The sequence below is a fragment of the Pristiophorus japonicus genome, chromosome 11 (genome assembly GCF_044704955.1).
Source record: "Pristiophorus japonicus isolate sPriJap1 chromosome 11, sPriJap1.hap1, whole genome shotgun sequence".
NCBI classification, from domain to species: Eukaryota; Metazoa; Chordata; class Chondrichthyes; family Pristiophoridae; genus Pristiophorus; species Pristiophorus japonicus.
In genome coordinates, this window is record NC_091987.1 from 211,949,094 (window position 1) to 211,970,754 (window position 21,661).

Here is a 21,661-nt window from a genome sequence, read left to right on the forward strand (position 1 = left end):
ACTGATAGCAACTTTTTTTATTTGCATATTTTTTTTTAAAACTGAATTCAACTTCTCAAACTGCCATGGTTGGCTTTGAACTCTCGATTATTTAGATTTGATCACAGAGAATCTCTGAATAAGAGAACAATCCTGTCCTCATCTGCTGGTGTGAATAGATAACACAGAACACCAGCATTCCTTGTACAGCCAGTTTCTTAATTACAGATCCAGGGCACTGTACCTCCTAGCTAGAGGGCGCTATACAGTTTATCATCTAGCTCAGGGTCACCGAGATCAACTGCAGCGTCCCCTTTGCCACCTCACTAAACATTATCCAACTCAGCACAAAAGAGGGTATGTCATCCCATGAGGAAGTTAATGGAGTTCACCTCAGTTGGCTGATAGATTTTGTGTTATAAAGTAACAGGGGCTAGAATAAAAGAAAGGTTCTATAATGTTATTGATGGGGACCAGGTCCCCTGCTATCTCTGTCAACCCCCGTGGGAAAAGTTCTTTGCCTGAAAAAAAAACCGCGTATGCGCAGAACGGTCGTTGCTATGGACGCCAGCCTTGTGTGACTGAATACATCGCGAAGGCCCATTTTACATCGCTAAAGCTATCGGCCAAATTAAAAAGGCGAAACTAGCGGTTTTTTTAAATGGGCGATAGTCCAGTGATACTGAAAAATAAAAAAAGCACTAAGGCTGGAAATAACGCCCATTTTTGGGCAATAGCGACTGTTGTGTATCTGTAAAGCGTGCACTCCCATGTTCCGCCACCAGGGAGCGCATCCCCTGAAGTCCCAAGGGATCCCAGCATCCCTTGGGAGCACTGTATATAAGCCGGCCCCTAAGGCCTGTTCCTCACTCTGGGGTGTCTCATTATAGACTGAGGTCACTGTTACTTTAACCTCCCTGTGTGCAGCCTCATCTGTGTTCGGAACACAATAGCGACCAGAGTGTAAAGTCTAGCCGTAAGAGTTAAATGAGGTTGGCAGTTTAATTACTCTAGCCAAAATAAATCTGGAGATCAAACCTATTCTGTACGACTTGGCAACTCACTGGAGAAGGGCAAGGAGCCAATCCAGAGGAGCTATATCCTCCTCAGCACCAAGGGTTGTAGATTTTCAGGAGTTTTGTTAGATTTAAGAATCAGGAAAACTTTTCATGAGTCAGCCATGGCTAGCACTTTCTCGCCTCAGATTCAGAAGGTCATGGGTTCAAATTCCACCCCAGAGATTTGAGTACAAAAGTCTAGGCTGACACACCCAGTGCAGTACTGAGGGAGTCGTCTTTCAAATGAGATGTTAAACCGAGGCCCCGTCTGCTCTCTCAAGTGGACGTAAAAGATTCAATGGCATTATTTCGAAGAAGAGCAGCAGAGTTCTCCAGTGTCCTGGGGCCAAAATTTATCCCTCAATCAACATAACAAAAACAGATTATCTGGTCATTATCACACATTGGTGTTCGTGGGAGTTTGCTGTGCACAAGTTGGTTGCTGTGTTTCCCACATTACATCAATGACCACAAAGTAATGACTCTATGACTCTCATCATCATAGACGGTCCCTCGAATGAGGATGACTTGTTTCCAATGAGTTTGCTGATGTTTCAATGAAGGACCCGATGTTCCAGTCTTGACTCTAGGGGTGGAAGATGCCTGTGCGTGGATTTTTTTAACGTGTGGTGACCGTTGCACACCAGCCACCACACGGGCTTGACAGAACTAAGCCTTTATCCAGTGGCAAGGGTTAACCAGGACGACTGGAGACCAGTTCTGCTGCACGGACCTAGTGCGCACACACATTGCACAGTGCGGGCTGGCCCCGTGCTGCCCCAGGGCCCTCGCCCATTCTGGGCCCCGTACCCTCATTTGCCACACCTCCGCCACGATCTCTCGCCGCTCCTCCGCCACAAACATTCGCTGCTCCTCCGCCACAAAATATTCGCCGCAACTTCGCCATGATCTCTCACCGCACCTCCGCACCAAACATTCGCCGCAGCTCCGCCACGATCACTCGCCGAATCTCAGCCACGATCACTCACCGCTCCAACGCCTCAATCATTTGCTGCATTTCTGCCTCGATCTCTCGTCCCTTCTCTGTCTCACTCATTCACCGCACCTCAGCCATGATCTCTCGCTGCTCATCCACCCCGGCCTTCCCGCGCCTCTGCTGTACCTGGATCCCACTGATGTCCTTGCTCACGCTCCAAATGGTGACCTGGGTTTTGATAACGTCTCAGAACATAGGGATTGGCTGGACGATAAAAGACCAGGGCCCATCGAGTTCAACTGCAACCATCCTGGCAGTCACATGATACAATGATAATCGAGTTGTTGACCAATCAGAGTGATCAATCTCTGTCAATGAATCTACAGCAGACCCAGACACGAGGTGATGAAAACTCCTAGTGGGGGAGAGTTTTGGGAACCACAGGTCCAAAGCCACCTGTTCCACCCGAGCTCACTGCACTCACCTCACGTCACGTCTCACATTACTCACAGACTGTGAGGAACCCAAAGTTCACAGGGGTTAAGCTGGTCCATTATTAATATCGCCGCCAAAACCAGGCGCCAAGCGGAGGATTTTATGAGTGGGCACGGCCGGGACACAGCCTGCCTGCTGGAAGGCATTGGGAGATTGCGGGAGTCACGTTGTTTCAATAAGGACTGATCCGGCATTGTTACAACTGAGTGTGTGTCTAATCTGCCGGTTAAAGGAACAAGACAATAAGAAGAAGAATTCAGTCCAACAAAGTCCACATCTTTTCTAATGTTGATCGACCGACCATGTACTTCCAGCACTTTTTGCTGTATTTCATAGACTGATACAGAACTAACAACAACTTGTATTTATATAGCGCCTTTAAAGTAGTAAAACATCCCAAGGTGCCTCACAGGAGTATTATAAGAAAAAAAATTAAATTTGACACCGAGCCACAAAAGTAGAAATTAGCGCCGGTGACCAAAGCTTGGTCATAGAGGGAGGTTTGAAGGAACGTCTTGAAGGAGGAAAGAGAGGTAGAGAGGCGGAGAGGTTTATGGAGGGAGTTCCAGAGCTTGGGCAACAGAAGGCACGGCCACCAATGGTGGAGTGATTATAATCAGGGATGCTCAAGAGGGCAGAATTTGCAGAGTGCAGATATCTCGGAGGGCTTGCAGGGCTGGAGGAGATTACAGAGATAGGGAGGAGCGAGGCCATGGAGGGGATTTGTAAACAAGAATGAGAATTTTGAAATCGAGGCGTTGCTGAACCGGGAGCCAATGTAGGCCAGCGAGCACAGGGGGTGATGGGTTAGCGGGACTTGGTGCGAATTAGGACATGGGCTGCCGAGTTTTGGATCACCTCTAGTTTACGTAGGTTAGAATGTGGGAGGCCGGCCAGGAGTGCGTTGGAGTAGCCAGTTCTAGAGCTAACAAAGGCATGGATGATACAGCAGAGAGGGTGGCCATTCAGCCCATAGTGCCTGTGCTGGCTCTTTGAAAGGACAATCCAATTAGTCCCACTCCCTCTGCTCCTTCCCCACAGCCCTGAAATTATTGACTTTTCAAGAATATATCCAATTATCTTTTGAAAGTTAATATTGAATCTGCTTCTGCCATCTGCAACTACAGAGTATTGCAGCTCATTATAATGCACTGCAAATCAATATTCTCTTCATCTCATTCACTGATACTTTTGTAAATTATCTTAAATCTGTGTCCTCTGGTTACTGACCCTCCTGCCACTGGAAAGAGTTTCTCCTATTTTAGTCTACCGAAACTGTCATGTATGTAACCTTTATGTAACAACACTGCAATACTGTATATACGTTAGAAATGCACACCTTGACCACAGGGGGTGAACTTGTGGGAGACACTCCTCACCTGGTCACCCAGGTTTAATAAGGGAGGTCCCACGCTGGGTCATCACTTCTTGGTCCTGTGAATAAAGGTTCAGGTCATGGAGTGACATTGTCCATAGAATGTGCCTCGTGTGGATTTGTGGTATTGAGTAAGGACTTTAGAGAAACCTTTAGTAACTGTGACATCTCTGTTAAATCGCTCCTCAACCTTCTCTGCTGTAACAAGAACATCTCAGTTTTTCTAGTATCTTTTTGAGTTTGAAAGCCGTGCCTTTAATGGTTGTCTGGAGAAAGAGTGGTGAAAGAAAGACTTGTATTTATATAGCGCCTTTCACGACCACCGGATGTCTCAAAGCGCTTTACAGCCCATGAAGTACTTTTTGGAGGGTAGTTACTGTTGTAATGTGGAAAACGCAGCAGAGAATTTGCGCACAGCAAGCTCCCACAAACAGCAATGTGATAATGACCGGATCATCTGGTTGTTTTTTGTTATGTTGATTGAGGGATAAATATTGGCCAAGGGCACCGGGGATAACTCCCCTGCTCTTCTTCGAAATAGTGCCATGGGATCTTTTACATCCACCTGAGAGGGCAGACGGGGCCTCGGTTTAACGCCTCATCTGAAAGACGGCACCTCCGACAGTGCAGCGCTCCCTCAGTGCTGCACTGGGAGTGTCAGCCTAGAATTTTGTGCTCCAGTTCCTGGAGTGGGACTTGAACCCACAACCTTATGACTCAGAGGTGAGAGTGCTACCCACTGAGCCACACTAGGCAGAAAGGCTCAACAACACACTAGACATCGCACTGAGCATTGGTGGTGGGATGGGGTTGTGTGGGTGATGGGGGGGGGAAGGACACATTCCAACAATCCTCATAGGCTCACTGCACAAAAACAACAACCTGCATTTATATAGCGCCTGTAACATATTAAAACGTCCCAAGGCACTGCACAGGAGTGTTACCCAACAAACTTTGACACTGAGCCACATAAGGAGATCTTAGGGCAGGTGACCAGAAGCTGGCTGAAAGAGGGAGGTTTTAAGGAACGTCTTCAAGGAGGAAAGAGAGCCGGAGAGGTTTAAGGAGGGAATTCCAGAGTTTAGGGCCTTGGCAGCTGGACAGGGCCGGATTCAGGGCCTGGTGCGGCAAACTGATCCAAGTGGGCCGATAGTTATGTTTATTCACGTTCTTTACCTTATGTATATGATTCTGATTCTGAGTGTGAAAACATAGGTCGATATATTCAAACAATGAAAGCATATATTCTGTATCAAGTAGGTATATATGCTGGTTCTGGTAACATTACAATACTAGATTCCTATACATGTATGCAAATAGTAAAGGTCTTGGGCTAGATTTTTGGTTTTTGGCAAAAATGGTGGTATTACGCCAAAATTACCATTTTCGCTGCGCTACCATTTTTAGGCCTAACTTTCAGCCTTTACGTCTGCATCAGTAAAGATAGAGTTGCTCGAGGATTCACGGTTCGGCAAGTTTTGGCAACTTTAGTCTGGGGCCGGTAGTGTTGCGAGAGAGGCCTTGGGAGGGGGGGATAAACAAATTGCAAAAAAACCATTCAAAAAACCCTTTCCTACTAAATCGCTGAAAAAGAATTAAAAAATAAAAACTGTAACTTACCTTTTTTGCAGGTCTTTATACTGTCGGTATTCTGGGCGCAGTGTGCGGGTCGGGAGAGTGCCGAAAGTACGACGGTAACGCAGTCCGCAGCGTTGCACATCAGCGTACTTTACCCGGCGTTAGTTGAAAGCGCCACCGCCAGGAGTTACCCGAGGGTCCCGCAAAGTCAGCGAAAATCCAGCCCTTTGTCTCTGCAAAAATAGCTATGTACACGTTAGGCCAATAAATAATATTTTCCTCGGTCTTGTTTTTCCTCTCTTATTGTCTATTCTATTCAGCCTAGTTGGGAGGCCTTATATTATTTTTCCTACATTTATTTGGTGGGCCTATGCTCTTCGGTGGGCCTGGGGCTGCAGCCCCATCCGCCCCGGAGTTAATCCGCCCCATGTTTAATCCGCCCCACGGTTAATCCGCCCCACGGTTAATCCGGCCCACGGTTAATCCGGCCCACGGTTAATCCGCCCCACGGTTAATCTGCCCCACGTTTAATCCGCCCCACGATTAATCCGGCCCACGGTTAATCCGCCCCACGGTTAATCCGCCCCACGGTTAATCCGCCTCACGGTTAATCCGGCCCACGGTTAATCCGCCCCACGGTTAATCTGCCCCACGTTTAATCCGCCCCACGGTTAATCCAGCCCACGGTTAATCCGGCCCACGGTTAATCCGCCCCACGGTTAATCCGCCCCACGTTTAATCCGCCCCACAGTTAATCCGGCCCACGGTTAATCTGTCCTTGCAGCTGTACCCCACGGCCACCAATGGTGGAGCGATGAAAATCGGGGATACGCAAGAGGCATGAATTTGAGGAGCGCAGCGATGGCAGGCAGAGACAGGGAGGGGCGAGGTTAAGTCTGGGCTTAAGTCATCATCCACTGGCTATATATATTCACTAAATATATTCAAAAAGGAGTTAGATGAAGTCCTTACTACTAGGGGGATCAAGGGGTATGGCGAGAAAGCAGGAATGGGGTACTGAAGTTGCATGTTCAGCCATGAACTCATTGAATGGCGGTGCAGGCTCGAAGGGCCGAATGGCCTACTCCTGCATCTATTTTCGATGTTTCTATGTTTCTATAAAACGAGATCACCACTACACCTAGCCTGTTTATTTTTAAATTAAAATCACAAATGCTTTGTTTGCGAACGCGTTAATTATAAAATTAGTGTAGGGCCAAGTCACTCCAAAGGGGACCAGACAAATACTCCTGCACCAGAATTCTGATGAAAATATGAATATGATAAGAAATGAACAAATACAAAAATAGACCAGCTTGAAATTAAGCCTGATCACAGGCACAGCTGTTATCTGTCCAGCGAGGGTTTATTGTGGGATATTAAAATTACCAGGCGGAGTAAATGAGGGGAAGGAGCGAATCTGATTTACTGCTGTCAAATTCAAATCGAATCATGTCCGTACCCTTGGGATCCTGGGGCTGTATTAAAGCATCATTCAGACAGAATCTTCTACATAGACTGCGGAAACCAATTAATCCCCATGCAAAGTAGGGCTTTATCTGCCTTGCAGGCTGGTTTGCTGAAGAAAGTATCGCAGTAAAGGGCTTAAGTTACAGAGCCGGTGTTGCAGAACTTTGGGCCTCGGTAGTACCGCTCACAGGGTGTTGTGGTCGGTTTGCTCATCCTCACTGCAGTCCCCGCTCTCGTCCGCACACAAGCTGCAAGCACCTGTTGGGCAAATGCAAGGGCTGAGGCTCCTCCAATGTTACCTTCTGGATCCCTATAGCTGCCACGTTCGTGGTCACAGCCTCCAGTCCCTGATCACGGACCAAATTTGAAGTATTTAACCTAAGGGGTGTGACTGCCTGCTGGAACAAAGTGTCCAGGTAATCCACCCCCTCCCTGATGCATCGCAATGTCCGAAGCTCGGACTCCAGCTCACCAACTCTGAGCCCAAGTTTCTCGAGCTGCCGACACTGACTGCAGACGTGGTCGCCATGGATCACACTGGTGGCCACCAGCTCCCACATGCTACAGCTGCAGCACATCACCTGCCCTTCCATCTCTAGCATATTTTATTTAACTAATTAGGTTTCAAGTTCTGAAATATCACTCAATTATCGACGTATGGTTTTTAAATCTATAATCATGGCTCTTAATTTAAACCAATTTTCTCGTTTAGCTTGTAGATGGTACACACTGCAGCCACGGTGCGTCGGTGATGGAGGGAGTGAATGTTGACGATGAGGTGCCCAACAAGCGGGCTGCTTTGTCCTGGATGGTGTCGAGCTTCTTGAGTGTTGTTGGAGCTGCACTCATCCAGGCAAGTGGAGAGTGTTCCATCACACTCCTGACTTGTGCCTTGTAGATGGTGGAAAGATTTGGGGAGTCAGGCTGTAAGTCTTATAGACATGATAGCAGACAAACTAGTTTTATTTTATTTTATCAGCAAGACAATCATTTATCTAGCATCTCAGCCTGACTGACGTGTACTGCCTACTCTCTCAGTATCACATGCATAGCAGTACTTTAAATTCATACCATGCTTCATCAGGAGTCAGCGTTGATTGTACCGCCAAGCAGGGAATTAATCCTTGAAGGACAAAGAGGACAAATTAAAATGTCAGACAAAGATCTTTGGCAGCACTGCCTCACCTACAGGCACCTGTGGAGAAGTACCTGGAAATCACAGCCACTCATCTCAACAGAGTTAAACCATAATTAGCAACAGCAGCAACCAAATAAATAATGAACATATGAAAATAATTACAACTTAAAGTAGGTCAGTCTCAATGGGTTTGGACAGGTGAATTAGTGACACCTCCATCACTACAAGTGCTCAAAGGCCAACCTGCAGATGTAACTGAAGACTCCAGCGTACGCCAGCTGATAAAATAAAACAGTCAGCTGTGGCTCAGTGGGCAGCACCCTCGCCTCCTAGTCAGAAGGTTGTGGGTTCAAGTCCCACTCCACGGACTTGAGCACAAAAGAAATCTAGGCTGACACTCCAGTGCAGTGCTGAGGGAGCGCTGCACTGTCGCAGGTGCCATCTTTCGGATGAAACTTTAAACCGAGGCCCCGTCTGCTGTCTCAGGCGGACGTAATAGATTGCATGGCACTATTCCAAAGAGGAGCAGGGGAGTTATCCCCGGTGCCCTGGGCCAATATTTATCCCTCAATCAACATAACAAAAAAAACTGATTATCTGGTCATTATCACATTGCTGTTTGTGGGAGCTTGCTGTGCGCAAATTGGCTGCCGCATTTCCCACATTACAACAGTGAGTGCACGCCAAAAGTACTTCATTGGCTGTAAAGCGCATTGAGATGTCCAGTGGTCATGAAAGGCGCTATGAGGAGGAAAGAGAGGCGGAGAGGTTTCGGGAGGGAGTTCCAGAGCTTAGGGATCGGGCAGCAGAAGGCACGGCCACCAATGGTTGAGCGATTATAATCAGGGATGCTCAAGAGGCCAGAATTAGAGGAGCGCAGACATCTCGGGGGGTTGTGGGGCTGGAGGAGCATACAGAAATAGGGAGGGGCGAGGTCATGGAGGGATTTGAAATCAAGGATGAGAATTTTGCAAATGCACTCTTCCAATAGTAACAAACAATTACTCAATAAAATTGTATAATCGTTATTTTCTATGTAAGCAGGGGTAAAAATACCCATGCCGAGCAACATAGAAACCTCTGTGCTTTCTTTGCCCTTCAATACGCCTCAAGAAACATGCCGAACAAATTTGAGGGCCTGTTAAACAACAACAACAACTTGCATTTATATAGCACCTTTAATGTAGTAAAATGTCCAAAGGTATTACACTGGAGAATTATCAGACATCCAAACTGACACGGAGCCAAATAAGGAGTTACTGGGACACATGACCAAATATTTGGTCAAACAGGTACATTTTAAGAAGCGTCTAAACGGAGGAGAGGTGGAGAGGCGGACTGTTTTGGGGAGGGAATTCCAAAAGCTTAGAGTCCAGGCAGCTGGAGGCACGGCCGCTAATGGTAGTGTTGTGTATCTGTAAATCATGCACTCCCATGTTCTGCCACCAGGGAGCGCCTCCCCTGAATTCCCAAGGGATCTCAGGATCCCTTCGGAGCACTGTATATAAGCCGGCCCCTAAGGCCTGTTCCTCACTCTGGAGTGTCTTAATAAAGACTGAGGTCACTGTTATTTTAACCTCCCTGTGTGCAGTCTCATCTGTGTTAGGAACACAATAACTGGCAACGAGTATACGGATCCAACGCAAAGATGCAGCAAACTGTGGGCATCCTGGAGAAGTTCTCGCAGGGTGAGGACTGGGAAGCCTATGTCGAACGGCTAGACCAGTACTTTGTAGCCAACGAGCTGGACGGAGAAGGAAGCACTGCAAAAAGGAGAGCGGTCCTCCTCACAGTCTGCGGGGCACCGACCTACAGCCTCATGAAAAATCTTCTGGCTCCGGTGAAACCCACAGATAATTCGTATGAGGAGCTGTGTACACTGGTTCGGGAGCATCTTAACCCGAGGGAGAGTGTGCTGATGGCGAGGTATCGGTTCTACACGTGCCAGCGATCTGAAGGTCAGGAAGTGGCGAGCTACGTCGCCAAGCTAAGGCGACTTGCAGGACAATGTGAGTTTGATGGCTACCTGGAGCAAATGCTCAGAGACTTTTTTGTACTGGGCATTGGCCACGAGATCATCCTATAAAAACTTTTGACTGTAGAGACACCAACCCCCAGTAAGGACATTGCGATAGCACAGTCGTTTATGTCCACCAGTGATAACACCAAACAAATCTCTCAGCACACAAGTGCTAGCAATGTTCATAAATTAACTGGAACTGTGTTTGCGAGCAGAAATGTACAGGGCAGAAACCACGAGTCTGCAACTGCCAGCAGTCCTCAGGTGACCCAGATGAGTCACAGCCCGCAACAAAGGATGAATGCAAGGCAATTCACACCTTGTTGGCCTTGTGGAGGCTTCCATTCAGCCTATTCATGCTGCTTCAAAGGGTATGTTTGCAAGAGCTGTGGAACAACGGGGTAGTTCCAACGAGCTTGCAGATGAGCTGCAAGCTCTGCAAAACCTGCTAACCACCACGTGGCAGAGGAAGATCGGTCCATGGTGGATCAAAGCAATTTCGAGCCTCAGAGAGAGGAGGCAGATGCTGAAGTACACGGGATGCACACATTTTTGATGAAATGTCCACCTATAATGCTAAATGTAAAATTGAATGACTTACCCGTAGCCATGGAACTGGACACGGGTACTAGCCAATCCATCATGAGTAAAAAGATGTTTGAGAGACTGTGGTGCAACAAGGCACTCAAACCAGCCCTGAGACCCATCCACACCAAAGAGCTCATCACTGTTCTGGGCAGCGCCATGGTCAAGGTCACCTATGAGGGCACGGTGCAAGAACTGCCACTCTAGATTGTCCCCGGCGATGGCCACACTGCTTGAAAGCAGCTGGCTGGGCAAAATCCGCTGGAACTGGGATGACATCCGAGCGCTATCACATGTCAATGAGGCGTCATGTATCCAGGTTCTTAACAAATTTCCTTCCCTTTTTGAGCCAGGTATTGGAAACTTTTCTGGGGCGAAGGTGCGGATCCACTTGGTCCCAGAGGCACGACCCAATCACCATAAGGCACGAGCAATACTTCACATGATGAGGGAGAGAGTGGAAATCGAGCTGGACAGGCTGCAACGTGAGGGCATCATCTCCACAGTGGAATTCAGCGAGTGGGCCAGCCCAATTGTTCCAGTACTCAAAAGTGATGGCACGGTCAGGATTTGCAGTGATTATAAAGTAACTATTAATCGTTTCTCACTACAGGACCAATACCCACTACCTAAGGCAGACGACCTATTTGCGATGCTGGCAGGAGGTAAGACGTTCACCAAGCTCGACCTGACTTCGGCCTATATGACGCAGGAGCTGGAGGAGTCTTCAAAGGGCCTCACTTGCATCAGCACGCACAAGGGACTGTTCATCTACAACTGATGCCCGTTTGGAATTCGGTCGGCTGCAGCAATTTTCCAGAGAAACATGGAGAGCCTACTCAAGTCGGTACCACGCACGGTGATTTTTCAGGACGACATATTGGTCACCGGTCGGGACACCGTCGAGTACCTACAAAACCTGGAGGAGGTCCTACAGCGACTGGATCGCGTAGGGCTGCGGCTGAAGAGGTCAAAATGCATCTTCATGGCAACAGAAGTGGAGTTTTTGGGGAGAAAGATTGCGGCGGATGGCATTCAGCCCACATACGCCAAGACAGAGGCTATCAGGAACGCGCCCAGGCCACAGAACGTCACGGAGCTGCGGTCGTTCCTGGGACTCCTCAACTATTTTGGTAACTTCCTACCAGGGTTAAGCACCCTCTTAGAAGTCCTACATGTGTTATTGCGCAAAGGTGAGAACTGAGTATGGGGAAAAAACTAAGTAATTGCTTTTGAGAAAGCCAGAAACATTTTATGCTCCAACAAGCTGCTTGTATTGTATAACCCGTGTAAAAGACTTGTGCTAGCATGTGATGCGTTGTCGTATGGAGTCGGGTGTGTATTACAACAAGCTAACGTTGCGGGGAAGTTGCAACCTGTCGCCTATGCCTCCAGGAGCTTGTCTAAGGCCGAGAGGGCCTACAGCATGATTGAGAAAGAGGCATTAGCGTGTGTGTTCGGGGTAAAGAAAATGCATCAGTATCTGTTTGGCCTCAAATTTGAGCTGGAAACCGATCACAAGCCTCTCATATCCCTGTTCGCTGAAAACAAGGGGATAAATACTAATGCCTCAGCCCGCATACAAAGGTGGGCACTCGCGCTATCAGCATATAACTATATCATTCGCCACAGGCCAGGCACCAAGAACTGTGCGGATGCTCTCAGTCAGCTACCGTTGCCCACCACAGGCGTGGAAATGATGGGGGCGCAGCCCACAGACTTGTTGATGGTCATGGAAGCGTTTGAAAATTATAAATCACATGTCACGGCCCGCCAGATTCGGACTTGGACCAGCCAAGATCCTCTGCTGTCGCTAGTAAAAAACTGTGTACTGCATGGGAGCTGGGCCAGCATCCCCGTTGAAATGCAAGAGCTAATCAAGCCATTCCAGCGGCGAAAGGACGAGCTGTCCATTCAGCCAGACTGCCTGTTGTGGGGTTACCGCGTAGTGCTACCCAGAATGGACAGGGAGACGTTCATCTCGGATCTCCTCAGCACACACCCGGGTATAGTAATGATGAAAGCGTTAGCCAGATCCCACGTGTGGTGACTTAAAGTCCTGTGTACGGCAATGCAGCGTGTGTGCTCAGTTGAGCAACGCGCCCAGAGAGGCAGCACTAAGTTTGTGGTCCTGGCCCTCCAGACCATGGTCGAGGATCCATGTCTACTATGCGGGCCGGTTTCTCGGTGAAATGTTCCTGGTGGTGCTGGATGCTTTTTTAAAATGGATTGAAAGTGAAATAATGTCGGGGAGCACCACCACCACCACCATTGAAAGCCTGAGGGCTATGTTTAAGACGCACGGCCTGCCTGACCTCCTGGTCAGTGACAACAGGCCGTGTTTCACCAGTGCCGAATTTAAAGAATTCATGACCCGCAATGAGATCAAACATGTCACCTCGGCCCCGTTTAAACCAGCCTCCAATGGGCAGGCAGAGCAGGCAGTACAAACAATCAAACAGAGCCTTAAACGAGTCACAGAAGGCTCACTCCAAACCCGCCTGTCCCGAGTACTGCTCAGCTACCGCTCGAGACCCTACTCACTCACAGGGGTGCCCCCGGCTGAGCTATTCATGAAAAGGACACTTAAAACCAGACTCTCACTGGTTCACCCCAACCTGCATGATCAGGTAGAGAGCAGGCAGCAGCAACAAAATGTAAACGATGGACGCGCCACTGTGTCACGGGAAATTGATCTGAATGACCCTGTGTATGTGCTAAATTATGGACATGGTCCCAAGTGGATCATGGGCACGGTGATAGCTAAAGAAGGGAGTAGGGTGTTTGTAGTCAAACTAGACAATGGACAAATTTGCAGAAAGCACCTGGACCAAACGAGGCTGCGGTTCACAGACTGCCCTGAACAACCCACAGCAGACACCACCTTTTTCGAGCCCACAACACACACCCAAAGGATCGACGACACCACCCCAGACCAGGAAATCGAACCCATCATGCCCAACAGCCCAGCAAGGCCAGGCTCACCCAGCAGCCCTGCAGGGCCAACAACACGCCAGCCCAGCGAGGGCACAGCCAACACACCAGAACAGACATTCGTGCCGAGGCGGTCCACCAGGGAAAGAAAGGCTCCCGACCGCCTCACCTGTAAATAGTTTTCACTTTGACTTTCGGGGGGGGAGTGATGTTGTTTATCTGCAAAGCATGCACTCCCATGTTTCCGCCACCAGGGAGCGCTTCCCCTGAAGTCCCAAGGGATCCCAGCATCCCTTGGGAGCACTGTATATAAGCCGGCCCCCTAAGGCTTGTTCCTCACTCTGGAGTATCTTAATAAAGACTGAGGTCACTGTTACTTTAACCTCCCTGTGTGCAGTCTCAACTGTGTTAGGAACACAATAGGTAGGGCGAAGAAAGTCACGGATGCACAAGAGGCCAGAATTGGAAAGGCACGGAGATCTCGGGGGGGGGGGGGGTTATAGGGCTGGAGGAGATTACTGAGATAGAGAGGGGCGAGACCGTGGAGGGATTTGAACACGAGGATGAAAATTTTAAATTCGGGGCATGGCTGAACTGGGCGATGGGTGAAGAGGACTTGGTGTGAGTTGGGATATGGGCAGTCCTAATATCCCATGTGGCTTGGTGTCAAATTTTGTTGGTTAATGCAACTGTGAGGCGGCATTTGGGCATTTTACTATGTGCTATGTAACTGCAAGTTGCTTCATTTTTCATCCCACAAACAAAACAGTCGCACAATGCTCAGTCCTGAAAGCTTCCAAACTGACAGTCAATGGATAGCTTTTTAATGCTACAATGTACTCACTGATATTCTCGTCAGTTTATTGATCTTGTGTTCCAAAACGATAACTTTCAGCAATCTCCAGGGGCTCCGGACTGTCGTGCTGTTCTAACGTGGTTAGAATCTCCATCAGTGGTGTGTCTTTTGGCTTGATGGGAATTAGAAAATTTTTCCGGGTTTCATACACATCAGGGCCTGCCCCATTCTAACATCACCCGCTTATAGTTTTCATCATCGGGGACTTCGACAATACGATAAGCGGTGAAAAACATTTTTAGTCGCTCCACATATGCTCCGAAAGTTTCTCGGTTACGATGGAACTCACCCAAGTACTCTATTATTCCCACAGTCGCAGCCATATGGACTCTGGCAATGTCAACTTTGTGCTTGAAATTTACCTTGGATTTTTAGCTGTTATGCAAAACAAAGAGCCTCTCCAAGTCACTCTATTGTTTGGCAGGAATCATTCACCAACACAAATTTCAGCTAGGGAATCCAGAAATCCTATCCTCGTCACCTATATAATATCTTCTTTACGACATCATAAACACACAGACTACAAGATGGCTGTACAGAAAACTTGTCAGGTGACCTGGTCACATGACCCTTTTGTTATTATACATCGGCAGTAGTTGCATTATCACAGTAGTCCACAAGGTGGAGCTATATTACAGTTAATGCTACTGTGAAGCGCCATTTGTGCATTTTACTATGTTCGATATAAATGTAAGTTGGTATTGATAGTGACATTTGTAGCAGAGTTGAATTCCTCATCACGATCTGCTCCCAACCTTCACAAACCTTGAATTCACACGAGAAATAAAAGAACTCAACATTTTCAAAGTAATGTGCAGCTTTTAAGTAACTTATCAGAGTCAGCCTTGAACAAAACATTGACAAATGCAATGTTCAAAACATCTTTTAATCACCCAAGTGCATCCATCAAATTAATTAGAACTCGCCATTCATTGCGGAGAAACTCAACCACTTATGATCCCCAGTAATGTGTCTCATGTTCAACAGACTGGGGGAATGTTACTCTGCTTGCCTTGTGAATACGTAGTAAATGTGCTCTAATAAACCGCGTCGGTAATTATAGCAGAGATATTGAACAGGGCAAATGTTCTCCAATGCATTCATTGGCCCAGAATTTGTTGGAGCAGCGTGTCCTGTTTGTTAGACTTTTTCCCTCATCCTTCAGCTCAAACAACTTTTGTGCCGCAAGTGCGCGCTGATAATGGTGCAGTGAGGGTGACAGGGCATCTGGGACCTCAGTGAATGATGGGACCGACCGTCTGTCTCCTTAACCAATGAGATTTAAGGATTGAGAAGAAACAAAGTGAGTGACGGAGAAAGAAATAGAGTGAATTAGAGTCAAAGGAGGTATAGCAAGAGAAATAAAGAGAGGGAAAGAAAAAAAAAACAGGAAAATTAAGAAATAAAATGTTCAATTTAAAAAATTTTAAATCTCCAGGAACAATTTACTACCTGCAGGAATGAGACTCCACGGTTTCAATTGTTTCCTTTCTGGACCGGAGAGGTTAAGTCGCATTGCAGGAACATAAATCATTAAAAGGATCCTTATGCCATTAAGTATCAGCCCTAACTTTCTGCAGCATATTTACTGCGCGAATGCAGGAACTCACGGAGGTTGAGGGAAAGCTCTCATTTTCCAGAGGCTATCAGGGTAGATGCAGGGAGGATGCTTCCCCTGAATGGGGAGTCTAGAACCAGGGGTCACAGTCCCAGAATTAGGGGTCGGCCATTTAGGACTGAGATGAGGAGAAATTTCTTCACTCAGAGGGTGGTGAATCTTTGGAATTCTCTACCCCAGAGGGCTGCGGAGGCTCAGTCTTTGAGTACATTCAAGGCTGAGATAGATATATTTTTGGACATTAAGGAAATCTAGGGATATGGGGATAGTGCAGGAAAGTGGAGTTGAGGTAGAAGATCAGCCATGATCTCATTGAATGGCAGAACAGGCTCGGGGGGGCCAGATGGCCGATTCCTGCTCCTATTTCTTATGTTCTTATGTTCTAACGGCAGAGCGCTGCAAATTATCCATCAATTTGTGGCGATTCCAAACTCACGGGGTAGAACTTCCTTGCCACAAATTGCTGGGTTATTTATGCACGCATAATGGCGCGCGCATTAAACTCTTTTTTTTTTCCCGCCATCAAATTCTCGGCAAATTCACCACACAAACAAACACACACACGGAACAGAGGAGTTTGTAACCTCTCGCTACTGTCTCCGCAGCAGTATTTAAACCTTCTGTCCCTTTACTGGCTTGTACAGTCACCGTGAGAAAGTAAAATAAAGGTGGTGTATATAATGCAGCGTTAACGTTGCTGCAACACATTTTGCTGCATACCGATGCCCAAGAAGTTGTAGTGTAAATCCAGAGATGTGGCGGAACTTAATTTAGTCATTTTTTCAAAAATGCATTCATTCACGGGATGTGAGCGTCGTTGGCAAAGCCGGCATTTATTGCTCATCCCTAATTGCCGTTGAGAAGGTGCTGGTGAGCAGTCTTCTTCAACCGCTGCAGTCCGTGTGGTGAAGGTGCTCCCAACAGCGTGGCAGCCCCGATCTGTGAGAGACCATCAGCGGCAGGTCGGGGCCATAAAAGGAGTGGCGTGCGGCGGCCTGGGAGCAGCATGGTGGCATACCGCTGCAAGGTACAGCGCGAGTTAGTGCAGGAGGGCGACAGCAGCGAAGAGGGTGACTCGATTGGACGTCATCAAGGTCCAGGTTGCTGATTGGAGCGTGGGCAGATACAGCAGGCGCGGCGAGGTCGGGGCCCAGGAGCGGCAAGTGACCATGGAGCGACGTGATCGGGGCCCAGGAGAGGCGAGAGTTCGAGGCTCAGAAGAGGCGACAGCCCAGGGGCAGCACGGGGCAGCCCACACTGCGATTGTGAGCGCACTAGGCCCGTGCAGCAGAGCTGTCTCCAGTCATCTTGGTTAACCCTTGCCACTGGACCAAGACCTAGGTCTGTCAAGCCCGTGTGGTGGCTGGTGTGCAACGGTCACCCCACATTAAAAAAATCCACGCACAGGCATCTTCCACCCTTCAACATATAGTTCGGGACATTCGTTGAAACACCTGTGTACTCATCCCTTTTTGCCGTGGAAGCATGTCATCCTCGATATGAGGGACCGCCTATGATGATGATGAAGGTGCTCCCATAGTGCTGTTAGGGAGGGAGTTCCAGGATTTTGACGATGAAGGAATGGCCGATAGATTTCCAAGTCAGGGCGGTGTGAGACTCGGAGGGGGTGGTGTCCCCAATGCGCCTGCTGCCCTTGTCCTTCTAGGTGGTGGAGGTCGTGGGTTTGGAAGGTGCTGTCGAAGAAGCCTTGGCGAGTTGCTGCAGTGCATCTAGTGCACATGGCACTCCTCCAGGAGTTCTCACTCCACTTCACTCGAGACTCGGGTTGGGCCCCGACTCCAGAACTGCTCTAGAACTTTAGCATTGCTGCAAAACGAAAGCCCTCCAGTTGCACTGACACTCCAGCTGTGGAAATGCAGCCTTCGCACTACAAGGTTAATGTCAGTGAAGTGGTTTCGATCTTGCCTTCACGCTCAAGTAGTGAGGCAAAGATCTAAGTTTTGTCGTGTGTGTGTGCTGTTACCATGGGATCTATGACAAGCAAACAGCAGAGTACAAACAGCAATGCCCAAAGCTCTGTGTTTTGCAGATAAATACACTGATTAATTCAAAAAAATATTGGAGATTGGCTTGCTGGAATGAAATACCTCCAAGGTTAAACATTAAAAGACTGTACTAAATAGATAAATATCTTCAGCAAACAACTTGCTGCTTTTGTGAGCACCCTACAGGATCGGCCCCAGAGCCAATCGTGAGGATACAACTCCCAAATCTCCATATAAATGAACGGCTTTCTCCCATAGCCAGGAGATGACAGCACCCAGTGTCTGAAAGTCGCCGAAGGCAGGTTACACCGAAGCCTGGCCCCTGCCCCAAGCCAGGCCTCTTTGCCATTGTGTGACCAGGTACCATAGCCGATGAGGTCATCTGGGAGCAAGTACAGGTCGGATCGAAACAGCAAAGCATTTTGTTCTCGTCTGCCGTGGGGTGCAATTTATTGTTTGTTTTTTATAAAAAGAACGTTACCCTTTGTTTCAAACTAAAGCAAGCTCCAATATAGCCAGGCGTTGCGTGGGGCTTTTGAATCTACTCATCAACAGCAGGTTTCCGTTTTCCTGTTTCAATCTCGCTCTCACATCTGAGCAGGTGAAAATGTAGGTGAATGCCACCGACCTTGGGAGCTCCACTGCAGTCATTGGAACCAACTCAGAATCTCCACCGCAGCTGTCCATGCAACCAGTTCAAGACCTCCATTGCAGTCATCACAACTGACTCCACCTACAATGCAGTCTGCTGTGCAGGTAAATGCAACTGAGAAATGAGATTTTTATTTGTTCATGAGATATGTTCATCAGGCCTGTTCCTCACTCTGGAGTGTCTTATTAAAGACTGAGGTCACTGTTACTTTAACCTCCCTGTGTGCAGCCTCATCTGTGTTAGGAACACAATAGAAAGAACAAAAGAGAAGGCCTGTGATAGGGTGGAAGACAGGAGAGATTAGAGCGACAACAGGGGATGATGGGCCGACTTGAGATGGTAATGGCAGAAGTTAGAAAAAGGTTAGTCTCGATAGGGTGTGAATAGTGGAATAATGACCAGCTGTCATGGGAGACAGAGAGAAAAAAAATACATAAGTTCGGGGGGAGTGGGGAGGAGGGAGTTAAAAAAGGAGCAAAGGGAGGCAAACGTGGGCAGAGGTTATGGTCTGAAATTGTTGAACTCGGTGTTGAGTCCACAAGTCTATAAAGTGCCTAAGCAAAAGATGAGGTGCTGTTCCTCGAGCTTGCATTGAGCTTCACTGGAACAGTGTCGGAGGCCGAGGACAAAGAGGTCAGAGTGGGAGTGGAGCAGGGAATTAAAGTGACAGGCGACCGGAAGCTCAGGGTCACGCTTACGGACTGAATGGAGGTGCTCCGCAAAGCGGCCACCCAATCTGCGTTTGGTCTCCCCAATGTAGAGGGAGACCACACCGTGAGCAGCGAATACAGTGTACTGAATTGAAAGAAGTACAAGTAAATCGCTGGTTCACCTGGAAGGGGTATTCGGGGCCCTGGACTGAAAATATTACACTTTCTGCATTATTGCAATTTTTTTCACCCTACAATCCAACTGATGGGTCATTGGGTAAAGTTACTGTTTCAGTCGAGGCAACTTCATGTCTCACTGCCCCTCCCACTAGAATAATTCGGTTGTTTTTTTTCCCACAAGCCAGGCATGAAACCTTTGGCCTTTCACAGAAAAACTGAACTGTGGCACCGTGATCCCACAGCAGTAATAAAAGTCCTGAAACTCATTCTCATAAAATAAAAGGAGCTCAACCATATTCAGCCATGTGGGAGCAGCGGCCTTGCTGATGGCCGGAGACTCAGGCCTCGATTGAGGACTCAGAGTTGTTGACCCTTTATGGAGCGCTGCATCAGCTTTATTGAACCTGTTCCTCAGCCTTTTTCTTTTGAGTTTTGCAAACGGGATGTGTGCAAGGTAGCTCCATTTATATTCTTATATCTGAATAAAATAATAACGGTTGGTAATCACAAATCAATTTAAGGTCTTTAAAGTAGTACTGTAATTGGGCTGAGTACCTCTGGGCCAGAGAAGTGTAAAGTCAACAAGTCAACTAACATGGTCCCACCCACCTCACTCCCACCCCCCCCCAACCAGCACCTCCCCCATACCCACTTCCTCCGCCTGGCTCCCCCACCTCCCTCTCCCCCCATCTCCCCACCACCCCATCACCCCATCCCCTATCTCCCCACTGCCCCTCCTCCCCCACCACTCCATCCTCCATCTTCCCTCTACCCCCACAGCTCCCCCACCACCACATCCCGCACTGCCCCTCCTTTCACACTTCCCTCTTTCCCCCGCAACCCCCCCCCCACCTCACACAGCTCCCTCCCCACCCCCCAAAAGCCCCGCCCTCCCCTTCCAACGCCATGTAGAGAAACTGTTTCTGCTTGTGGGGGAAACCAGAACTGGGTTGCCAAAAATATAAGGCATTTGCCAATAGATCCAATAAGAAATTCAGGAGAAGCTTCTTCACCCAGAGCCTGGTTAGGATGTGGAACTCGCTACGATGGGGAGTGGTTGAGGCGAATAGCAAAGATGTATTTGAGGGAAAACTGGATAAAACCATGAGGGAGAAAGGAATGGAAGGTTATGCTGATCGGATGAGATGAGATGAAAGGAGGAGGCTGGTGAGGAGCATAAACATCAGCACGGATCATGGGCCGAATGGCCTGTTTCTGTGCTCTACATTCTATGTAATTATAGCAGGGATGAAAGAAAGAAAGAAGGAAAGACTTGGATTTATATAGCACCTTTCACGACCATCGAATGTCTCAAAGCGCTTTACAGCCAATGAAATAATTTTGGAGTGTAGTCACTGTTGTAATGTGGGAAACGCAGCAGCCAATTTGCGCACAGCAAGCTCCCATAAACAGCGCTGTGATAATGACCAAATAATCTGTTTTTTGTTATGTTGATTGAGGGATAAATATTGGCCAGGACACCGGGGATAACTCCCCTGCTCTTCTTCGAAATAGTGCCATGGGACTTTTTACGTTCACTTGAGAGAGCAGATGGGGCCTCGGTTTAACGTCACATCTGAAAGAAGACACCTCCGACAGTGGGGCACTCCCTCAGCACTGCACTGGAGTGCCAGCCTAGATTATTTTGTGCTTAAGTCCCTGGAGTGAGACTATGAACCCACAACCTTCTGACTCAGAGGCGAGAGTACTACCCACTGAGCCACGGCTGACAACAGTAATGCGATTTCCTGTGACTGCAGCTTTTTATGCTCATTACCCAAATGCTTCTTGAGAAATGAGATGACGGAGTCATTTAAAAGATTATTTCTTATTTACACAGCTAATTAATTCTCACTTCAAAGTGGGGATGGCAGTGACTGCAAGCTGATGGTTGCCCAGAGGACATGGGCCAGCAGTTGTGCTGATATAATTAATTCTGTCATGTGCCAATACGATTGGATGAGCATAGCACGAAAAGGACAATCAATTGTTCTATACTGACTGCTCCCACGTCACTGAATTAAGCTGGTGAGATTAAAGGGACAAAACTGGATCACAGAAACAAACGTTAGACTGGGGGAAGCACGCATAGGCCGCGATTCTGATTGGCTGAGAACCACTTTAATCAAG

General features: G+C 48.0%; 1 protein-coding gene across 1 annotated transcript in view; it reads left to right on the top strand.

Annotated features, from left to right (window-relative positions):
* The first annotated feature begins 7,643 nt into the window (after positions 1 to 7,643).
* Positions 7,644 to 21,661, top strand: part of LOC139275670 (transmembrane protease serine 5-like) — a 78,400-nt gene continuing 64,382 nt past the window's right edge. Inside the window, exon 1 of the mRNA XM_070892836.1 lies at positions 7,644 to 7,745. Within this exon, the coding sequence (XP_070748937.1) occupies positions 7,644 to 7,745 (102 nt within the window). The remainder of the gene's footprint in view (positions 7,746 to 21,661) is intronic.